This window comes from Carcharodon carcharias, chromosome 3 (genome assembly GCF_017639515.1).
Source record: "Carcharodon carcharias isolate sCarCar2 chromosome 3, sCarCar2.pri, whole genome shotgun sequence".
NCBI classification, from domain to species: domain Eukaryota; kingdom Metazoa; phylum Chordata; class Chondrichthyes; order Lamniformes; family Lamnidae; genus Carcharodon; species Carcharodon carcharias.
Window position 1 is genome coordinate 14,883,684 of NC_054469.1, and position 17,972 is coordinate 14,901,655.

The window sequence follows — 17,972 nt, forward strand, 5'->3', positions numbered from 1 at the left end:
ATGGAGGCATAACCACACACACGACCTTGGAGTGCACGGTAATAGCCTGGACTGAGAGGAAACCGGTTAACTTTAGCTTAGTTATCTGTTGCCAGCTGACACGTAAGCATCAAGAGTGCACAGTGAACAAATTAGGAAGCATTAAGAAATTCCCTGGTTTTATATTTTCACGTGGAAAATGATAGAAAACTCCGTGTAAACACGTCGTTTCTGGGATAAAGACAAATAAGAGTCCAGTGCAAACAGACTGCTTAAATTGTACGTGTTTGCAGTCAAACTATGTTAACAGAATTAGTGTGCATGTTTAATAGTGATGTATAATGACTGTCTTTTGTTTATTTACAGCCTATTAACAATGCTGATTTCATTGTTCCTGTTGAGATAGATGGGACTGTTCACCAGGTAAGGAATCCTATTGTAAATGGTGCATCCTTTATTATACAAAATGGTCAAAGTTCAGAGGGACGAGGGCTGGACGTTGGATCAAGCTGTCATCATGTTGAGAAACCAAGCTGTTTACACAAGTTGAGTGATGCGGGAGTGGCATTTGCAGAATCACAAGTGACCACAGTATTGAAAGGGGTGCAGCTGTAGGGATGGGAAACCTGTGAAATGAAATAACTAAGAATGAAGTGGAGGTGATTGCAGATTAAAAGAATCCCACGTTTATGCAGCTTGTCAAGAATAGGATGGAGGTAACTCACTTCCCATAGGTAATTGCTCAGAAATTGGCAGAATTTTACAAGAAATTTTAAAGCAAACTATATTTGAGAGGCTGGACATTGCATGCCAGGCATCTGTGGTCACTGGTGTCATGTGGCTGCCTCATAAGGGTCTCTCCCTCACCACCAGTACCAGGGTTCACACCCCTGCTTCATAACTGACAATCTGACTGTGATTAGACTCACCACACATTTACATGGCTCACTACTCAGGCAAGTGCACTTACTCCAATGACTATTTGCGTTTGGATCAACAACAGCGTGCATTTACATAGCACCTTTGGAATGGCAAAACATCCCAAGGCATTTCAGAGGTGCACTAGCAGGCAAACCTTGAGTACCGAGCCACAAAAAGACAACTTAGACCAACTTGGTCAAACAGGTAGGTTTTTAGAAAGTCACAAAGAAGGAAAGGTATAGAGGTGGAGAAGCTTGGTGAGAGAACTCCAGAGCTTGGGACCTAAGTAATGGGAGGATAAAGAGCCCAAGCTTTCCTTGGGCTACTCAGGGGAGTACTTCTGTTCCTCCTGGCCTACAAGAAAAACAAATAAAAACTCTCCTCTACTGGCCCTGGCTGCTGTGCCTGAGCAGTTTGGCCAGCTGGAGAAGCCATGAGTGCTTCCTTGCACAAGCCGCTGGTTGACATAGCATGTTGGGCCTGGATGATGCCATCTAAGGCCCTGCAGCTTTGGGTGAGTATGCCTGGAGTTTGCAATTTAAAATTTCAATAGACAGGATTGGGGTGGAAAGCAAACAGGGAATTCTCCTGAACCATTTTAACTGCCCCAGTTCATTTCCCTGGGCAGGGAAGGGATGGTTAGAATTCCCCCATCATCTAGAATTATTGTAAGCCTTTTGTACAGACATTGCTTTACTACATCTGAATTGTTGGCAGCAACTAAGCTGCAGTATGACTAAGGGGTCAGATATAGATTATTTAGCTACAGGATCACAATGGAGCAGTGTAAGGCCTGAAGTATTTTTAGAATAATTGTTTTCCTTTTGTGAAATAAGAGTTTAGGTTTAATCTGTGACTGAATATGCAGCAAAACACGTTTGCTGGACTGAACCATTTGTGCAGAGCTGGTGACTCTACTATGTACTCTGGCAGAAATTGGAGGTCAAGTGTCTGACAGCATAGTGCACAGGGTTCTGAAATCAGTGCTTCTGTGCTGGGACTTGGATTTTAATTGTTTCCCAGACAGGTGGAATGTAAGTCCTTTGCTGTCTGTAGGCGTCCCTGTTTCTAATGGTTTACAGCTCAAAGCTTTGCAAGCAGGGTTTAATGCTAACATTGCTTATCTCACTCATTTGAATATTCTCCACTTGTGACATGCGTCATAAATATTAGCATAATTTCAAGCCATAAAATAAATTACTGTTGAGATATAAAAGCAAAACACTATCTCTGAAATCATATTTCACTGGATGAAAACTAATGCAGAAAAGGCTGTTTTTGCATTGTGTTTAGTACACAATGTTGGGCGTTGCTTCGGTTTGGATCCAGCCTGTGCTATCCTTTTTGTAAAGGGGTGTGATGCTGACAGCCTATGACAAAATGTTCTATTCCCATCAGCTGACGTCTCTCACTTCGAGCAAAGAAATTCACCTGATTTTGTTTAAACAAATATTTGAAGTAAGGGTGAAATGAGATAGTTTGGATTAGAACATCCTTCAGCCTCAACATCCTAAATGTCAATCCTGCAATTTTCCTATTGCGGAATTCAGCTGTTAAATTAGCTTAATGCCCTTGCCTCAACAAATCCTCCCTTCCAGGTGTGTAAAGAACGCATTTGTCCTGAATGTACTCTACGCAACCTGAGTCGGTTTATCCTATCCACAAATAATGTTCTACTTTATATACGTCTCCGTAAAGTCCCCTTTGGGATGTCTTTTTGAAGTTATCAGCTGAATTTATCAGATTATTATGATAAATGAACTGTGCGAGAAGACATATATCCATTTCACTATCATGCACCAAAGTTTTTTCCTGACTGAACTGTTTCTGTATTGTGACAATTCACATAGATCGGCAGCTGAGGGAGGTTGGAGTGGGATTTCCTGGAACCACATCAGTAGGGGAAATCCTGGGAGTTAACTCAAAATGTTCAGCTCCTTTATTAAAGCAGTCAATCAACTAACAACTGCATAAAAGCAAAATACTGCGGATGCTGGAAATCTGAAACAAAAACACAAAATGCTGGAAAAACTCAGGTCTAACAGCATCTGTGGAGAGAAAAACAAAGTTAACGTTTCAAGTCCGTATGACTCTTCAGAGCTAAAGAGAAGTAAAAATGTGATTAAATTTATACTGTTTAAGCGGGGGTGTATAGAAGGCCAGTGATAGGTGGGGGCAAAGGAGAGATTGACAAAGATGTCATGAACAAAAGGACAAAATGGGTGTTAATGGTGGTGGTAAGGGCTAAAGGACTAACAACTGCAGATGGGACTCAATTCACATGACTATTATTTAAATGGAGAGAAGGGAAGTTTTTTCTATCTCCTAGACTTAAGAGGACCTGAATATTTAAACTAATATGTCTTGAGCAAGATTATGGAAAGATATTATTTAGGTTCTTTAAATATAGCAAGTCAGTAATAAAATGGCTATCAGTGCATTATTAAACTCAAGAGGAAACACAAGTACAAAATGTTTTCATTTACAAAGCCCTCCACTGCCTCTCACTTTCTGACCAGGATGATCTCCAACAAGTGTCCTAGACTTTTGCTCACCTGGTTTACTGTTTATAGCTTGCTTTCTCTGTTCTGCCATCAGTAGTCTATTACAGTCACAATGCCAATGCCCTCTGAAACCCTTTCCCAAATCACTCTGCCCTGTCACTTCAGGCAAAAGCTTCAACATTTTCATTTTGCCCTAAGTGCTTTTGGCCTCCTTTCTTATTATTTTGGGTTGTACTTTTATGTGGAAATGCTGTGCTAAGATAAGTTACTATTATTGAGACTTTGGATTACAACACATGGGCACTGCCCATTCTCCCAAGGTTCTCCATCATTTGTGAGTGTAGAGATAAGAGTCTCAATAACTGAGCTTAGCATCTTTTTACCTGATGTTCGCACATGTGAACTTCCAACAGGCATTATTAGATAATCAGGAATTGAAATCCTGACCATTTCTCCCTCAGAAGTAGCTCTTGACTGCCACCTCACATGAAACCAACCAGTTCAGTATGGAGCGAGGCGAGCCACTGATTTCCCTGCTCTATGTGCAGTACCTTTTAAGAATGAAAAAGGGAGGCACCTTGCAGAACGCTGAGTACCTCTAAAAATAATTATCAAGACTGATCTGTATCTTAACTCATTTACCCTCCTTCGTTTTGTAACCATAATCCTCTTGCCTAACAAAAATCAGTCCCAGTTTTGAAATTTTCAATTGACCTACAGCCTCAACAGCCTATGAGGGAGACAGTTCCAAGATTCTATTACCCTTAATGTGAAGAATTGCTTCTTGATATCACCCTAGAACAGCTTACCTCCAATTTTAAGGCTATGCCCCCTTGTGTATTTTGCATATCTGTCTGTGGGTGCAAGACTAAATCAGTGCCATGGTTCATGCATTGCACTAGCTGTGATACTCAGGACGTTGGAGCCTGTCGGCGTTGGACAATGTCTTCCATCGAAGGATGTATGACCAGACTGGGACCTGGTTCAAGTAATCCAGGATAGGCTGTGTAGCTTATGGTTGGCCTATTCTTGATTACTTGCACTAGGGGGCAGTTACAGTACACAGAATGTTGCATCTGAAGACAAAGGAACATCATTGAATGTATGAAGCATGAATTAATGATGTGAAGTAAATTGAGGTTTTAAAAGTTTTGTATTTTATTTTCCCTCTAAGGAAAGAGACAGAAACTATTTACAAATGGGAGAAAACTACTAGCTACTATTACTTTACAAGAAATTACCAAATGTTAAAAAGTGGATTGATGCTGATTGCTGTGTGTGCGGGAACTCCCTCTGCTGCCTGTACCTAATTTACAAATATCTCTAAAACAGATTATTTAGTCATTATCTTATTGCTGTTTGTGGGATCTTATTGTGTATAAATTCCCTACATTACAGTAGTGACTACAGTTAAAAAGTACTATGGCTGTAAAACACTAGAGGACATACTGAGGTTATAATAAGCAGCTTTCTCACCAAAGTTTAGAAAATTATTACCACTCCCTCTAAAGTGGTAGATTAGATTAGACAGAGTACCGCAATCTTTATTTTTTAGCCATGTGTCTGGGTTCCGTGTTTCTTTTGAGGCTCCTGGGGAGGCTTGTGTGTCGCTACCAGATGGTGAACCTCCATGAATTATAGCTCTAGACTCAGTCATTCAGGCCAAGCATAGAAAAGCAAAGCTGTATCTTTAGGTTATTTGCAACGTCAGTCACCAATCATTTACTCCTTAGACACCCTAGACAGTCATATCGAGAGCAAGTAAAGCCGGCAGAAACAAATAAATATGCAATATATCAAAACCGAGCGCCTCCATTGGGTTAGTATATCGGCATCAACATTTTTCCAAGGCTTTAAACACTCTGCAGAGTACAGCAGTGCTTTCATAGTTGATGACTCTCCCAACGACTGTACAAAAATACTTGTTGCCTAATCGTGACCCTGTGACTAGCTAATTTTGCATTTGGTTTGCAAAATGCAAAGAAGTGTTGGATTTAGTAGCAGGATAAAGGAACACAGCAAGCCTAAACAGTACATCACAGAATATGCATCATATCACTGACATTATAGTATGACTAGAACTCTATCTATAAGCAGAGATTGGTTGTTGTTGGATGAACATGTATTTTACCTTGAGGTAAGCTTGGGTTTGCATGCTTCTCTGCAGACTAAACTGCGTCCAGCTGTGTGTAAATGCTTTCTCTCCACTTCACTTCATTGCGGGTTCCCTCCTTTGAGAAGATCCAAAGATTTCCAGTGAGGTTCCTAGAAAACCTTGGGGGAAACCCAGCCCTATTTCCCAGAGGATATGCCAGGAAATTTCATCTGATTTCCTCTAGAAGGTGGAATAAATAAAGGCTAAATACAAGGTAAACCAAAGGGATCACTTCAAAATGCCCCCATCTACCTACCAGGATCATGAAAAAGTAGAAAGATAGTGAGGAACTACTCAAGGGTTCATTTACCAAAGATATAAATGTACTGAGGCATCAGCACAAGAGTTATCTACATCTTAAATTTACCAGCTTCAAAGGCCCTGACTGCAAAGTGGACCTGGCCCCTGGATTTTACAAAGATAGTTTATCAAGTAGGTGGTTTTCATGCAATTCCTCATTACCACATTCCTATCGAGGAATTAAAGCCCTTGTATCTAATTCAAAGCAAAGTCTTTGGCAAGCCTGGGAATGTCATTTTAATAGGAACGTTTTGACAGGGGTGAATTATTTCTGTTGCCCCTGTTGGCGTTCATTTGTCTGTCCCAACTGACAATGTAGCTCACTATTAAAGATCTGTGCAGTCTTGCCAACCCACTGACTCTTGAAGGAGCACTAGTCAAATGCAGAGCTCAAGTTTCTGAGAGCTATGTGCCTGCAATAATATTTTCCCCATATAGCCACAATGTTCTGTGCTGATCCACATGCAGCACCCAAGAAAAAAGGAATATTGGGTCTACAGCAGGAGATCTGGCAGGAGCTGCTGGTTGTGGATATCAAATTGAAAGCAATGGGCTATTCCAGCTGCCAGAAAAAGCCCATAGAGCATGGCTGCAAAGGCTGGAGCCAACTTCTGCAAATGATTAGTACCTTGCCCTAAAATAGACAGAATAAAGAGTCTGTCCAGTTCAACAGAACTCTTGTTTAACGTGCCAACTACAGGCTCAACCATTACACTTCAAACCCCCTCTGGCCATGAGACCTCCACCCGGAGCTTCACCAGCAAAGAGTCCAAACACCAATATACTTTGGCCAAGGAATTTACCAATAATGGGATGATCTCGTTATGTTGGCATGGTGCCAGAGACAGTGGGGAAGGTCTTGTTCACCAAAGGCTATTTCTGTTCCAGGCAGTTGTTGAAGCTGATCACAGTATTTCCAAAGGCGCTGATGGAAGATTAAGTGCACCCTTTATCCATTTCCTGAGTTCTGCAGTGAGATACTTAGGGCTGTGTTTAGAATCACTCGGGTGAAAACTACAGCAGCGTTTGTTGTGTTACCTTCTGACAGGAAAGTTATTCTTGAGAGAAAGTCAAATGAACTCTTGGTATCTCAAGAATAAAACCAAGTGAAACTATGAGATATCACTAAGTGGCTTTTTTCCCTTTAAAAGCCTTGCTTGCTCAACTTGCTTAGTGGCAAAGCCTGGTTCAATAGCTGGCTTTTTCTGGCAGCTGGAATAGTCCATTGCTTTCAATTTGATATCCACAACCAGCAGCTCCTGCCAGGTCTCTTGCTGTAGACCTAATATTCCTCTTTTTCTTGGGTCCTGCATGTGGATCAGCACAAAACATTGGCTATATGGGGAAAATATTACTGCAGGCACATGGCTCTCAGAAACTTGAGCTCTGCATTTGACTAGCTTTCCTTCAAGAGTCAGTGGGTTGGCGAGACTGCACAAGCTGCAGAAATCTTTAATAGTGAGCTACATTGTCAGTTGAGACAGACAAATTAATGTCAACAGGGGCAATAGAAATAATTCATCCCTGTCAAAAAGTTCCTATTAGAAATGACATCCCCAGAAAGACTTTGCTTTGAATTAGATACAAGGGCTCTAATTCAATTCACAGAATCACACAGAATCACACAGGCCCTTCGGCCCATCGAGTCTGCACCGACACATGAGAATTCCTGAAATGGAGGAATTTAAAATAGTCACAGTACATCGGTTTATTAAGACAGTGTATCTGGGGGCTGGTTAACTGCTGTAGACCTTGTATTTCAGTATCCTGGAGAGTCATGGATCAGTAACTTACGTATTTGCCACATTTGTTATTTCCAAAGTCTCCCTGTTGCTTCTGTCGGAGCATGAGTAATTCAGCTGGACGTGCTCACCCAATAGAGCTTTCCAATCCTAGCCACTAAGTCTTGATGCCTCATCCATGGACTTCATATGGTGGCCACTGATTGTATTACAGCAATCTCCATTGACAGTCAACAGGACAAGTGGTCAATTTGTGGTCAGTTGGTTTAATGAAAGGTTAACTCCAGAACACTTCCAGACCCAATGGGGTTCATACAGGACAAGCTGGTGCGTGAGATAGTATTGCAGTAGTACGTGAATTCGATGTTCCCATTCCATCTTTCAGCTCGAGTTTCCCCTGGTATTCTCTTGGCATTTAGCTGGGCATGCACCAGACTGACAGTCAAGTGTCAAGCTGAAATTACATCAAAGACATTTGCAGGAAAGAAGAAACCCCAATTAACAATTTTCTGCGTTTCTGTTCAAGAATATGTTAGCCTGGGTGTTGGGATAGTTTCTCCTTTTATTCTTATAATTCTTAGACCTCAAAAGATGTGAACAAACAGTGGAAGGCATATTCATGTCACATTATTTTCCTTCCAAACTGTGGTCGGACTCCATAACAATAAGGAAGCGGTAGAATCTTATTAGTAGCTATCCCCTCTCAACAGTTGTGGTGGGTCACAGGGTGCAGTTCAGTATGACATCTGGATATCAAGACATTCCAATTTTCAGCCCTCTTAATGAAAGCCAATGACTTAGATTAGGGTTTCCTGAATCTAAGTCTTGATTTCTCGTTCAGATTGGAGTCTCCAAAATCTGTTGATAGATTTCTTAGTTGAATCAAACTTTAAATGTTTATATTTTGTAGATTCTCTCTTGGTGTCTAGCCTTGTGCAACATATTATGCCTAGTTAGGCCTTCACTTGTTTCCCCTTGGTGCTTTAATTTATTTCTTAACAAGCAGAACTTCAGCTCAGTTAACTGCAGACCCAAATTCTGCACTACCTATATTTGCGTTAACATTTTAACAAGGCCCTCTTTCACACTCTCCATGTTTTCAGAATCAACTTTATACATCTTTGGCCCAATGAAACTTGCTGACTCTCTTGACATTGCTTTCTAGCTGTTCCATCTTCTGTCTGCCACCACCCTTTTAACCCTGTAATTTAAAATTTATATTATTTGTTTCTGATAATGTAGGAACCCAGGATAAAAAGTTAACTAAGCAATTGTTAGCCAAATGAATAGTTGAATGCATCCTATAGGTTTACATATCATTCAGGGGAGAAGCCCAGCAAACAGGTTGAGTCATCGTTCCTTCCAAACCAGCCTCTATTTGATGGACATTCATGGCTGTGCTATGTTGAGAACTAATGGAATGATACAGGCACAGAAGGAGGCCATTCGGCCTGATGTTACATTACAGCCTTGGTTCAAACATGGACAAAAGAGCTGAATCCCCGAGGTGAGGTGAGAGCAACTGCCCTTGACATAAAGGCCGCATTTAACCGAGTGTGGCATCAAGGAGCATTGGCAAAACTTGAGTCATTGGGAATCGGGGGTGGGGGAAAGCTCTCTGCTGGTTGGAGTCATACACAGCACAAAGGAAGTTGGTTGTGGTTGCTGAAGGTCAGTCATCTCCACTCCAGGACATTACTGCAGGAGTTCCTCAGGATAGTGTCCTTGGCCCAACCATCTTCAGCTGCTTCATCAATGACCTTCCTTCTATCATAAGGTCAGAAGTGGGATGTTCGCAAATGATTGCACAATGTTCACCATTTGCAACCCCTCAGGTACTGAAGCAGTCCATGTCCAAATGGAGCTAGACCTGGACAATATCCAGGCTTGGGCAAATAACATTCATGCCACACAAGTGCCAGGTAATGACCATCTCCAACAAGGGAGAATCAAACCATCGCCCCTTGATGTTCAATGGCATTACCGTCACTGAATCCCCCACTATCAGCATCCTGGGAGTTACCAGAAATTGGATAGCCATATAAATACTGTGGCTACAAGAGTGGGTCAGAGCTAGGAATCCTGTGATGAGTAACTCACTTCCTGACTTCCCAAAACCTGTCCACTATCTACAAGACACAAGTCAGGAGTGTGATGGAATACTCTCCACTTGCTTGGCTGAGTGCAGCTCCCACAACACTCAAGAAGCTTGACACTGTTCAGGACAAAGCAGCCCGCTTTATTGGTACCGCATCCACAAACATTCACCCCCTCCACCACCAATGCATAGTAGCAGCAGTGTGTACCATCTACAAGATGCATTGCAGGAATTCACCAAGGCTCCTTAGACACCACCTTCCAAACCCATGACCACTACTATCTAGAAGGAAAAGGACAGCAGATAGATGGGAACACCACCACCTGGAAGTTCCCCTCCAAGCCAATCACCATCCTGACTTGGAAGCATATCACTGTTCCTCCACTGTCCCTGAGTCAAAATCCTGGAACTCCCTAACAGCACTTTGGGTGTACCTACACCACTTGGACTGCAACAGTCTGAGATAGGTGGCTTACCATCACCACCTCAAGGGCAACCAGAGATGGACAAATAATGAAATAAAAGCAGAAAATGCTGGAAAAACTCAGCAGGTCCAACAGCATCTGTAGAGAGAAACAGAGTTAATGTTTCGAGTCCATATGACCCTTCTTCAGAGCTAGGAAGCTCTGAAGAAGGGTCATATAGACTCAAAAGGTCAACTCTGTTTCTCTCTACAGATGCTATTAGACCTGCTGAGTTTTTCCAGCATTTTCTGTTTTTCTTTCAGGTTTCCAGCATCTGCAGTATTTTGCTTTTATCTATGGGCAAATAATGCTGGCCCAGCCAGCAAAGCCAACATCCCGTGAATGAATAAAAGAAAATGTTGTTCAGGGCAAACACACCTGTCAATAAAGCACATAGAGAGCGCACTTCTGCCATGTGCCCAATGCGACCTTCACTTACCTAATGGTTTCCTGTCCCTCACTGCGGCGAAGTAACTGTCCTCGCGTTCTTGCCACTCAGAGGCACAGCTTAGAGCTCCATCCCTTAATGTTGCATTCATCATGTCAGGTGGACAACACAATTGAGAATCAGGCTGAATATAGATAGTTCAGAGGAGAATTGAAAAGCAAATAACAGAAGGAAAGAAAAAGTATAGCGATGAACAAAAGCCTTCTAGTGGTCATTAATATATAACAAGCAGTGATCGTAGTACCAACTCCTGGAGAAACTCAACCACCTGTGCATATCTTCCTCAAGTCCAATTAAACAACCATTCACCACTACTCTGTTTCCTGTCACTCAACCAACCTCCTATTCATGCAGCCACTGCCTTTTTTATTCCGTGGGCTTCAACTTGTTGGCGAGCCCATATGGCACTTTATCAAAGCTTTTTGGAAGTCCACGTACACCACATCAACTGCTTTACCCAGCTCATGGAAAACTCTATCAAAGTCTTTGACAAATCTTGATGACTTGCCTTAATGCACATTTGCCCAAGTTACCATAGATTCTGTCCTGAATTATCGTTTCTAAACACTTAACTACACCAAGTTTAAACTGATTGGCCTGTAATTGCTGGATTTTTTTCTTGAATCCTTTTTTTTTAACAACGGCGTAACATTTGCAATTCTCCAATAGTCTGGCAACCCCCCACCCACTCCATATCTAAGGAGGATTGGAAGAGTATGGCCAGTACCTTTGCAGTTTCAATTCCCTCCAAACCCTGGGCGATGCAACTGATCTGGTTTTGGTGACTTATCTGCAGCCAGCCTTTCTAATATTTCCTCTTTATCAATTTTTAGCCTATCCAGTATTTCAATTGCCTCCTCTTTATAGAGGAATGGCCTCCTTCTGTGCCATTATGAGTGCTTGGGTCTATCTATTTAAAATGTAGAGAAATAAAAGTTTATAGAAATTTACTAAGACTGCTCTTGACTTTGACTCTTCCACTATGGTTTTAGCTACATCATCTTCCTTAGCTAAGGAAAATGCAAAGTACTTAGTACCTCATCTATGCCCTCTGCCTCAAGGCATAAATCCTCTTTTTGGTCCCTAATTGGCCCTTTTGCCAACTTTTTACTCTTTACATGTTGCAGAAGACTTTTGAATTTCCTTTTACGTTAGCAACCAACCTCTTCTCATACTCTGTCTTTGCTTCTCTTATTTCTTTCCTCACTACCCCATCAACCTCTCTGTATTCAGCCTGATTCTCATTTGTATTATCCACCTGACATCTGTCATACAGAGCCCATTTCAGCTTCAACTTACTCTTTGGTGCTTCATCTTGCATTCTATTTTGGGAAACATCTAGGCAAGTAGGCAAGGAAGTTTGCAAGAATATCTAGTATTATTGTAGCTTTTCTGATAGATGCAAAAAACAAAATTAGAGGTTTGTTTGTTGAGCTCTTGACTGTTGTCTGTATTCACAGGTTTATGTATTGAAAAGGCCGCATGTCGACCTATTTCTGCAAAAGATGGGGCAACTCTTTGAATGTGTTCTCTTTACAGCCAGTTTAGCCAAGGTAAGCATTCAGCATTACAGAAGCATTGTAACTGTCTCTTTGCATTTGTATGAAGCAGTCTCTGGGGAAATAAAAGCTTTGTTAGCATACGTATGTATTTTGTAAAAAGAAATTGCAAAGTTCATTTGTTGTTTTAACCTTTTTTTTCTACTTGTTTGTTTCTATTCTCGTTGTGTGTGTTTTTTTTCACACTGCCTGATGGCTATAGCACGGGTAAGTTCTTTCCCCACACGCATGGCAATACGGCTACCTGGGTCCTTGACTTGGCCTGTGTGGCCTTTTCAAGAGTCTTGTGTGTTGCCATGACTGCTCTAGAAGTAGTGGATTTTTTTTTTAGCAAGCATCTGTTCATAGCCATGTTATTAGTTTCCCCAGCAGTTCAGTTCTCTAGAATTACAGGAGGACAACAGAAAGCACAAGTGCTCAGCTCACTGTGTAGCTACAAACCCCATGCAATTTGTAAAATATTCATGCTTCCCAATCCTCCTCTCTTCCAATCTCCTGCTTGTATTTTAAATGCATACCAGAGCTGCCTTCGGCATTATTTCTGGCATTATGGTGCCAGAGGACTGGAGAATTGCAAACGTTACACCCTTGTTCAAAAAAGGGTGTAAAGGTAAGCCCAGCAACGACAGGTCAGTCAGTTTAACTTCAGTGGTGGGAAAGCTTCTCGCAACAATAATTAGGGACAAAATTAATAGTCTCATGGACAAATGCGGGTTAATTGAAGAAAGTCGGCGTGGATTTCTTGAGGGAAAATCATGTTTAACTAACTTGCTGGAGTTTTTTTGAAAAGGTGACAATGAGGGTTGATGAGGGCAATGCTGTTGATGTGGTGTACATGTACTTCCAAAAAGTGTTTGATACAGTATGACTCAACAGAATTGAGAGTAAAATTATAACTCACGAAATAAAAGGGTCGTAGCAACGTGGAAACTAAATTGGCTGAGTGACAGAAAACAGTGAGTAGTGGCCAATGGATGTTTTTCAGGCTGGAGGAAGCTTTATAGTGAGGCTCCCCAGGAGTTAGTGTTAGGACCCCTATTATTCCTGATATATATTAATGACCTAAACATTTCAGGGCACAATTTCGAAATTTGCAGCTGATAAGAAACTTGGAAACGTTGTGAACTGTGAGGAGGATAGTGGAGAATTTCAAAAAGACATAGGTTGATAGAATGGGCAAACAGGTGGCAGGTGAAATTCATTGTGGAGAAATGTGAAGTGATTGATTTTGGAAGGAAGAGCAAGGAGAGATAATATAAAATAAAGGGTACAACTCTAAAGGGGGTGAAGGAGCAGACACACCTGGGTGCAAATGTGCATAAGCCACTTAAGGTGACAAGACAGATTGAGAGCATGGTTGAAAAAACATACAATAGGCTTTTTGAATAGGGCATAGAGCACAAGAGCAAGGAGGTTATGTTGAACTTATATATGATACTAGTTTGGCCTTAACTGGTGTATTGTGTCTAGCTCTTGGCACTGCACTTTGGAAAAGATGCGAAGGCATTGGAGAGATGCAGAACATATTCACGGGAATGTCACAAGGGGACATAAGTTCAAGGTGAGGGGCAGGAGGTTTAGGGGGGATGTGTGGAAAAACTTTTAAACCCAGAGGATGGTGACGGTCTGGAATGCACTGCCTGGGAGGCTGGTGGAGGCGGGTTGCCTCACATCCTTCAAAAAGCGCTTGGATGAGCACTTGGCACGTCATAACATTCAAGGCTATGGGCCAAATGCTGGTAAATGGGATTAGGTAGGTAGGTCAGGTGTTTCTCACGTGTCGGTTCAGACTCGATGGGCTGAAGGGCCTCTTCTGCACCGTGAGATTCTGTGATTCTGAATGGTTCCAGAGGATGAGGACCTTCAGTTATGAAGGTAGATTGGGGAAGTTGGGACTGTTTTCCTTGGAGAAGAGGAGACAGAGTGGAGATTTGATAGAAGCATAATCAGGACAGAGTAGATAGGGAGAAACTGTTCTCACTCATGAAATGATCAAGAACAAGAGGGCACAGATTTAAAGTAATTTGTAAAAGAAGCAAAAGCAATATGAGAAAAAGCTTTTTCAAGCAGCAATTGGTTAAGGTCTGGAATGTACTGCCTGAGAGTGTAGTAGGGGCAAGTTCAATCAAGGCATTCAAAAGGGTATTAGACGGTTACTTGAAAAGGAAGAATGTGCAGGGTTATGGGAGAAGGCAGGAGAATGGCATTAACTAAATCGCTCATTCGGTGAGCCGGTGCAGGCACGTTGGTCCAAGAGGCCTTCTGCACTGCAAAATTTCTGATTCAGTTGCTGTGCAAGGGTAGATTGCTTACCCAGATATTTCACCTGTGCAGGGCTACCCTAGCATCCTAGCTAACCAAAGCTCTGCTCCCTTTGGCCTTAGAAAATTGCCACGCTTTTTGCGTGCATTGGAATATCTGAGCTTTATTTTGTCCCATTCTCTCCAGTTTATGTTCTAGGGTCTGAAACTAGGGGCATAAATATTACATAGTCATTAATAAATCCAATAGGAATTTGGGAGAAGTTTTTTTTTAACCCAGAGAATGGTTAGAATGTGGAACTCGCTACCACAAGGAGTAGATGAGGTGAATACCATAGATGCATTTAAGGGAAACTAGATAAGGTTATGATCGGGACAAGAGTAGACTATTATGTTGACAGGGTGAGATGAGGTAGGGTAGGAGGAGGTGTGGAGCATAAACTCCAGCAGGGGTCATTTGATCTGAGAGATCTGTTTCCTTGCTGTAACATGTATGTAAGATGCACCACTGTCATTGTCGTCCTGTTGAGAGTGGAGTCACTGTTCATAACTGTTTTGTTCATGTCTCTGTATGTCGGCTGTTTCCTGCTTGTCCTTGGCAAAGTAAAACTTGCAATGTTGTAGTATTGGCTAGCACACACTTACCTTGGAGATGGTAGAGCGAAAATTCAGTAAATTGGTTCCTGGAATAAGAGGGATGGCCTATGAAAAGCTGAGTAAATTAGGCTTGTTCTGGAGTTTAGAGAATGAGAGATGACTCATTGAAACATACAACCTTCTAAAAGGGCTTCACAGTGTAGATACCGGCTGAGAAATCAAGAACATGGGCATAGGCTTAGGATAAGGGGTTGATATGAGGAGAGATTTCTTCTCTCAAGGTTGTGAATCTTTGGATACTCCATCGTTGAGCATATTCAAGGCTGAGATAGATGTTTGAGATCTCAGGGATATGGGGGTGAGAAAATGGAGCTGAAGCAGAAGATCAGCCATGATTGTATAGAATGGTGGAGGAGGCTCAAGGGGCCATTTGGCCTATTCCTGCTCCTAATTCTTACTTTCTTCATATTCCCTGCCTTCATTGCCCTTTCATTGACATTGTGCAACTTGTTTGATTTCCAACCCACCTGTGAACTGGCATTAGGAAAAGCCCTGAACATGCTTAAGGGGGCGGAGAATGGAAAATGAGCATTATAAATGGAACAAATGTGAGGCCGTGGATTTAATAAACTGAGCTCAGTCTCTTCCTGCTGAAACTTTTTTTTTCTCTTGGTCTCATTCATTTCAGGAAGGGAGGAAAAACTGAGCAGGATACTAGGTGTGTGGAGAAGCATTCTATATTATGCACGCAGTGAATAACCATCCTGAAAATTCACAGGAGGCATGATTTGAACATGCAAACACGGGCACACTTAGCCTTGTTTTAACCTTGAATTGGATGTTTTCTTTGCTCATTCCACTAGAAGTCAGTGTTGACCTTGACATAGAGGTTGGTGGCACAGAATTCTGTCCTTCTGGTAGCTGAGACACTCAATGTTAAATCAGGGATCATAAAATTTATTTTCAGAAGAGGTTCTTATCAATATATAGATCATCTGTAATTCAATTATTCAATGATTATGATGTTTTTTTTAACAATAGCGATGACCTCATCACTGTCAGCCCTTTACCATCAGGGCTGAAGAAACATGATGATTTAAGAGGGGTTAAGAACATAAAATCTGGAGCAAGAAAAGGCAAATCATCCCACTCTACTCGAGTCCTCACTCGGATGTTCTACCAGCTATCAATACCATTGGTTTCAATTCCTTAAAGGAAAAGTATGCAGGGCTATGAGGAAAGAGTGGTAGAGTGGAACTAATTGGACAGCTCTTTCGAACAAATAGCACAAATGTGATGGGCCAAATGGCCTCCTGTGCTGTTGAGGTTCTCCAACTCCCTGCAAATTTAGGGCAGTGCTATTAATTTCTCAGTATAAACCCTCAGTGCCTCTCTCAATCCAGCTCCCTTTTGAAGGTATTCATTGATAGCTGCTTTTGGAAGTGTCGTTTAAATGAATTTTATCTCATTTCTAACCCTGCACAAGGCTTGTGAATTTGATGGACGAAAGTAGTTTCAGTACCTGAAAGAAAGTGGAACGTTCAAACTCTACCTTGTGTCACCTTGCAGAAGCCTATCAACCCATTTAACAATGGGACCAGTCAGGACATGAAAGCCAATTAACAAGCAAAGTTTTTATTAAAAAGGAAAAGCTTTGTTGTTTTTGACTATGCGCACATGTTTCACAACTGAACACGTTAACTACCCCTCCAGTTAGAAATGGGCTTGTAATGTAGGACCCCATTATTATATTAATATTTTGAAGCGTATTCTGTCAGCCATTGAGATCTAACTTGTTTTGTTTGTCCCTCCTTCTCAAAGTATGCAGATCCTGTGGCAGACTTGCTGGATCGCTGGGGCGTGTTCAGGGCCAGGCTGTTCAGAGAATCATGCGTTTTCCACAGAGGAAACTACGTGAAAGATCTCAGTCGGCTAGGGAGGGACTTGAGCAAGGTCATTATAGTGGATAACTCACCGGCATCCTACATCTTCCATCCAGAAAACGCAGTGAGTGTTCTTTTCCACTCGTAACCAAAGATGCTCCATTTCTAAGTAGCTCTTCTTTTGCAGAGGGCTCAGTAAAAACGAATTCTCCTTTAAGCTATGTCAGCGTCTCAGCAGAGCCTCAGGATAATCACGCAGGTCCCCCTCCTCCTTGCCACACATCCAAAACTTCATCCCATTTTCAGCCTGATTTTAATTGCGTAACTCATTTCAGCCCACCTTTACCAGCTGGAACTGAAGCTTTCAGTATACTGTATACCTTCTTAAACATCTTACCAGCCTGTCCTGCCACCTTCAGGGATCTGTGGACATGCACTCCCCCAAGGCACCACTTTTCCTCTACACTTCTCAGAATCCCACTATTTATTGTGCATTCCCTTACCTTGTTTGTCTCCCCCCCCCCCACCCAAATCCATTACCTCATACTTCTCTGGAATGAATTCTGTTTGCCATTTTTCTGGCCCAGGTGACCAGTCCATTGGTATCTAACCACAGCCTTCCTCACCATCAACCAGACTGCCAATTTTCATATCATCTGCAAACTTTTTAACCTTGTCTTCTACATTTAAATCTAATCTTCAATATATGCCATAAACAGCAAGGTACCCAAGTCCTGAGTCCAGCGAAATCCACTGGAAACAAGCTTACAGACACAAGGACTCTTGTCAACCATAACTCCTTGCTTCCTGCCACTGAGCAAATTTTCGAACCAATTTGCCAATTTCCATTGGATCTTGTGAGCTTTTAATTTTCTGCTCCCAGCCTGCCATGTAGGACATTTTCAAAAGCCTTGCTAAAATCCATGTAGACTGCACCAAACGCATTACCCTTATCCACCTGCTTTGTTCTGCTCCTCAAGAAAAAGCGCTCAAAGCCCTAAACAATTCTTGACTTCTCACATGCTCATCAGATTAATTTATTGGCATTCAGAGTAATTTTC

At 41.9% G+C, this 17,972-nt stretch overlaps 1 protein-coding gene across 3 annotated transcripts in view; it reads left to right on the top strand.

The window, feature by feature from the left end:
* Positions 1–17,972, top strand: part of ctdspla (CTD (carboxy-terminal domain, RNA polymerase II, polypeptide A) small phosphatase-like a) — a 211,646-nt gene that overhangs the window by 182,798 nt on the left and 10,876 nt on the right. For all 3 annotated transcript variants that reach the window (XM_041185179.1, XM_041185177.1, XM_041185178.1), the window contains 3 exons: positions 346–402; positions 12,072–12,164; positions 16,850–17,035. In XM_041185179.1, coding sequence (XP_041041113.1) covers positions 346–402; positions 12,072–12,164; positions 16,850–17,035 — 336 coding nt within the window. The remainder of the gene's footprint in view (positions 1–345; positions 403–12,071; positions 12,165–16,849; positions 17,036–17,972) is intronic.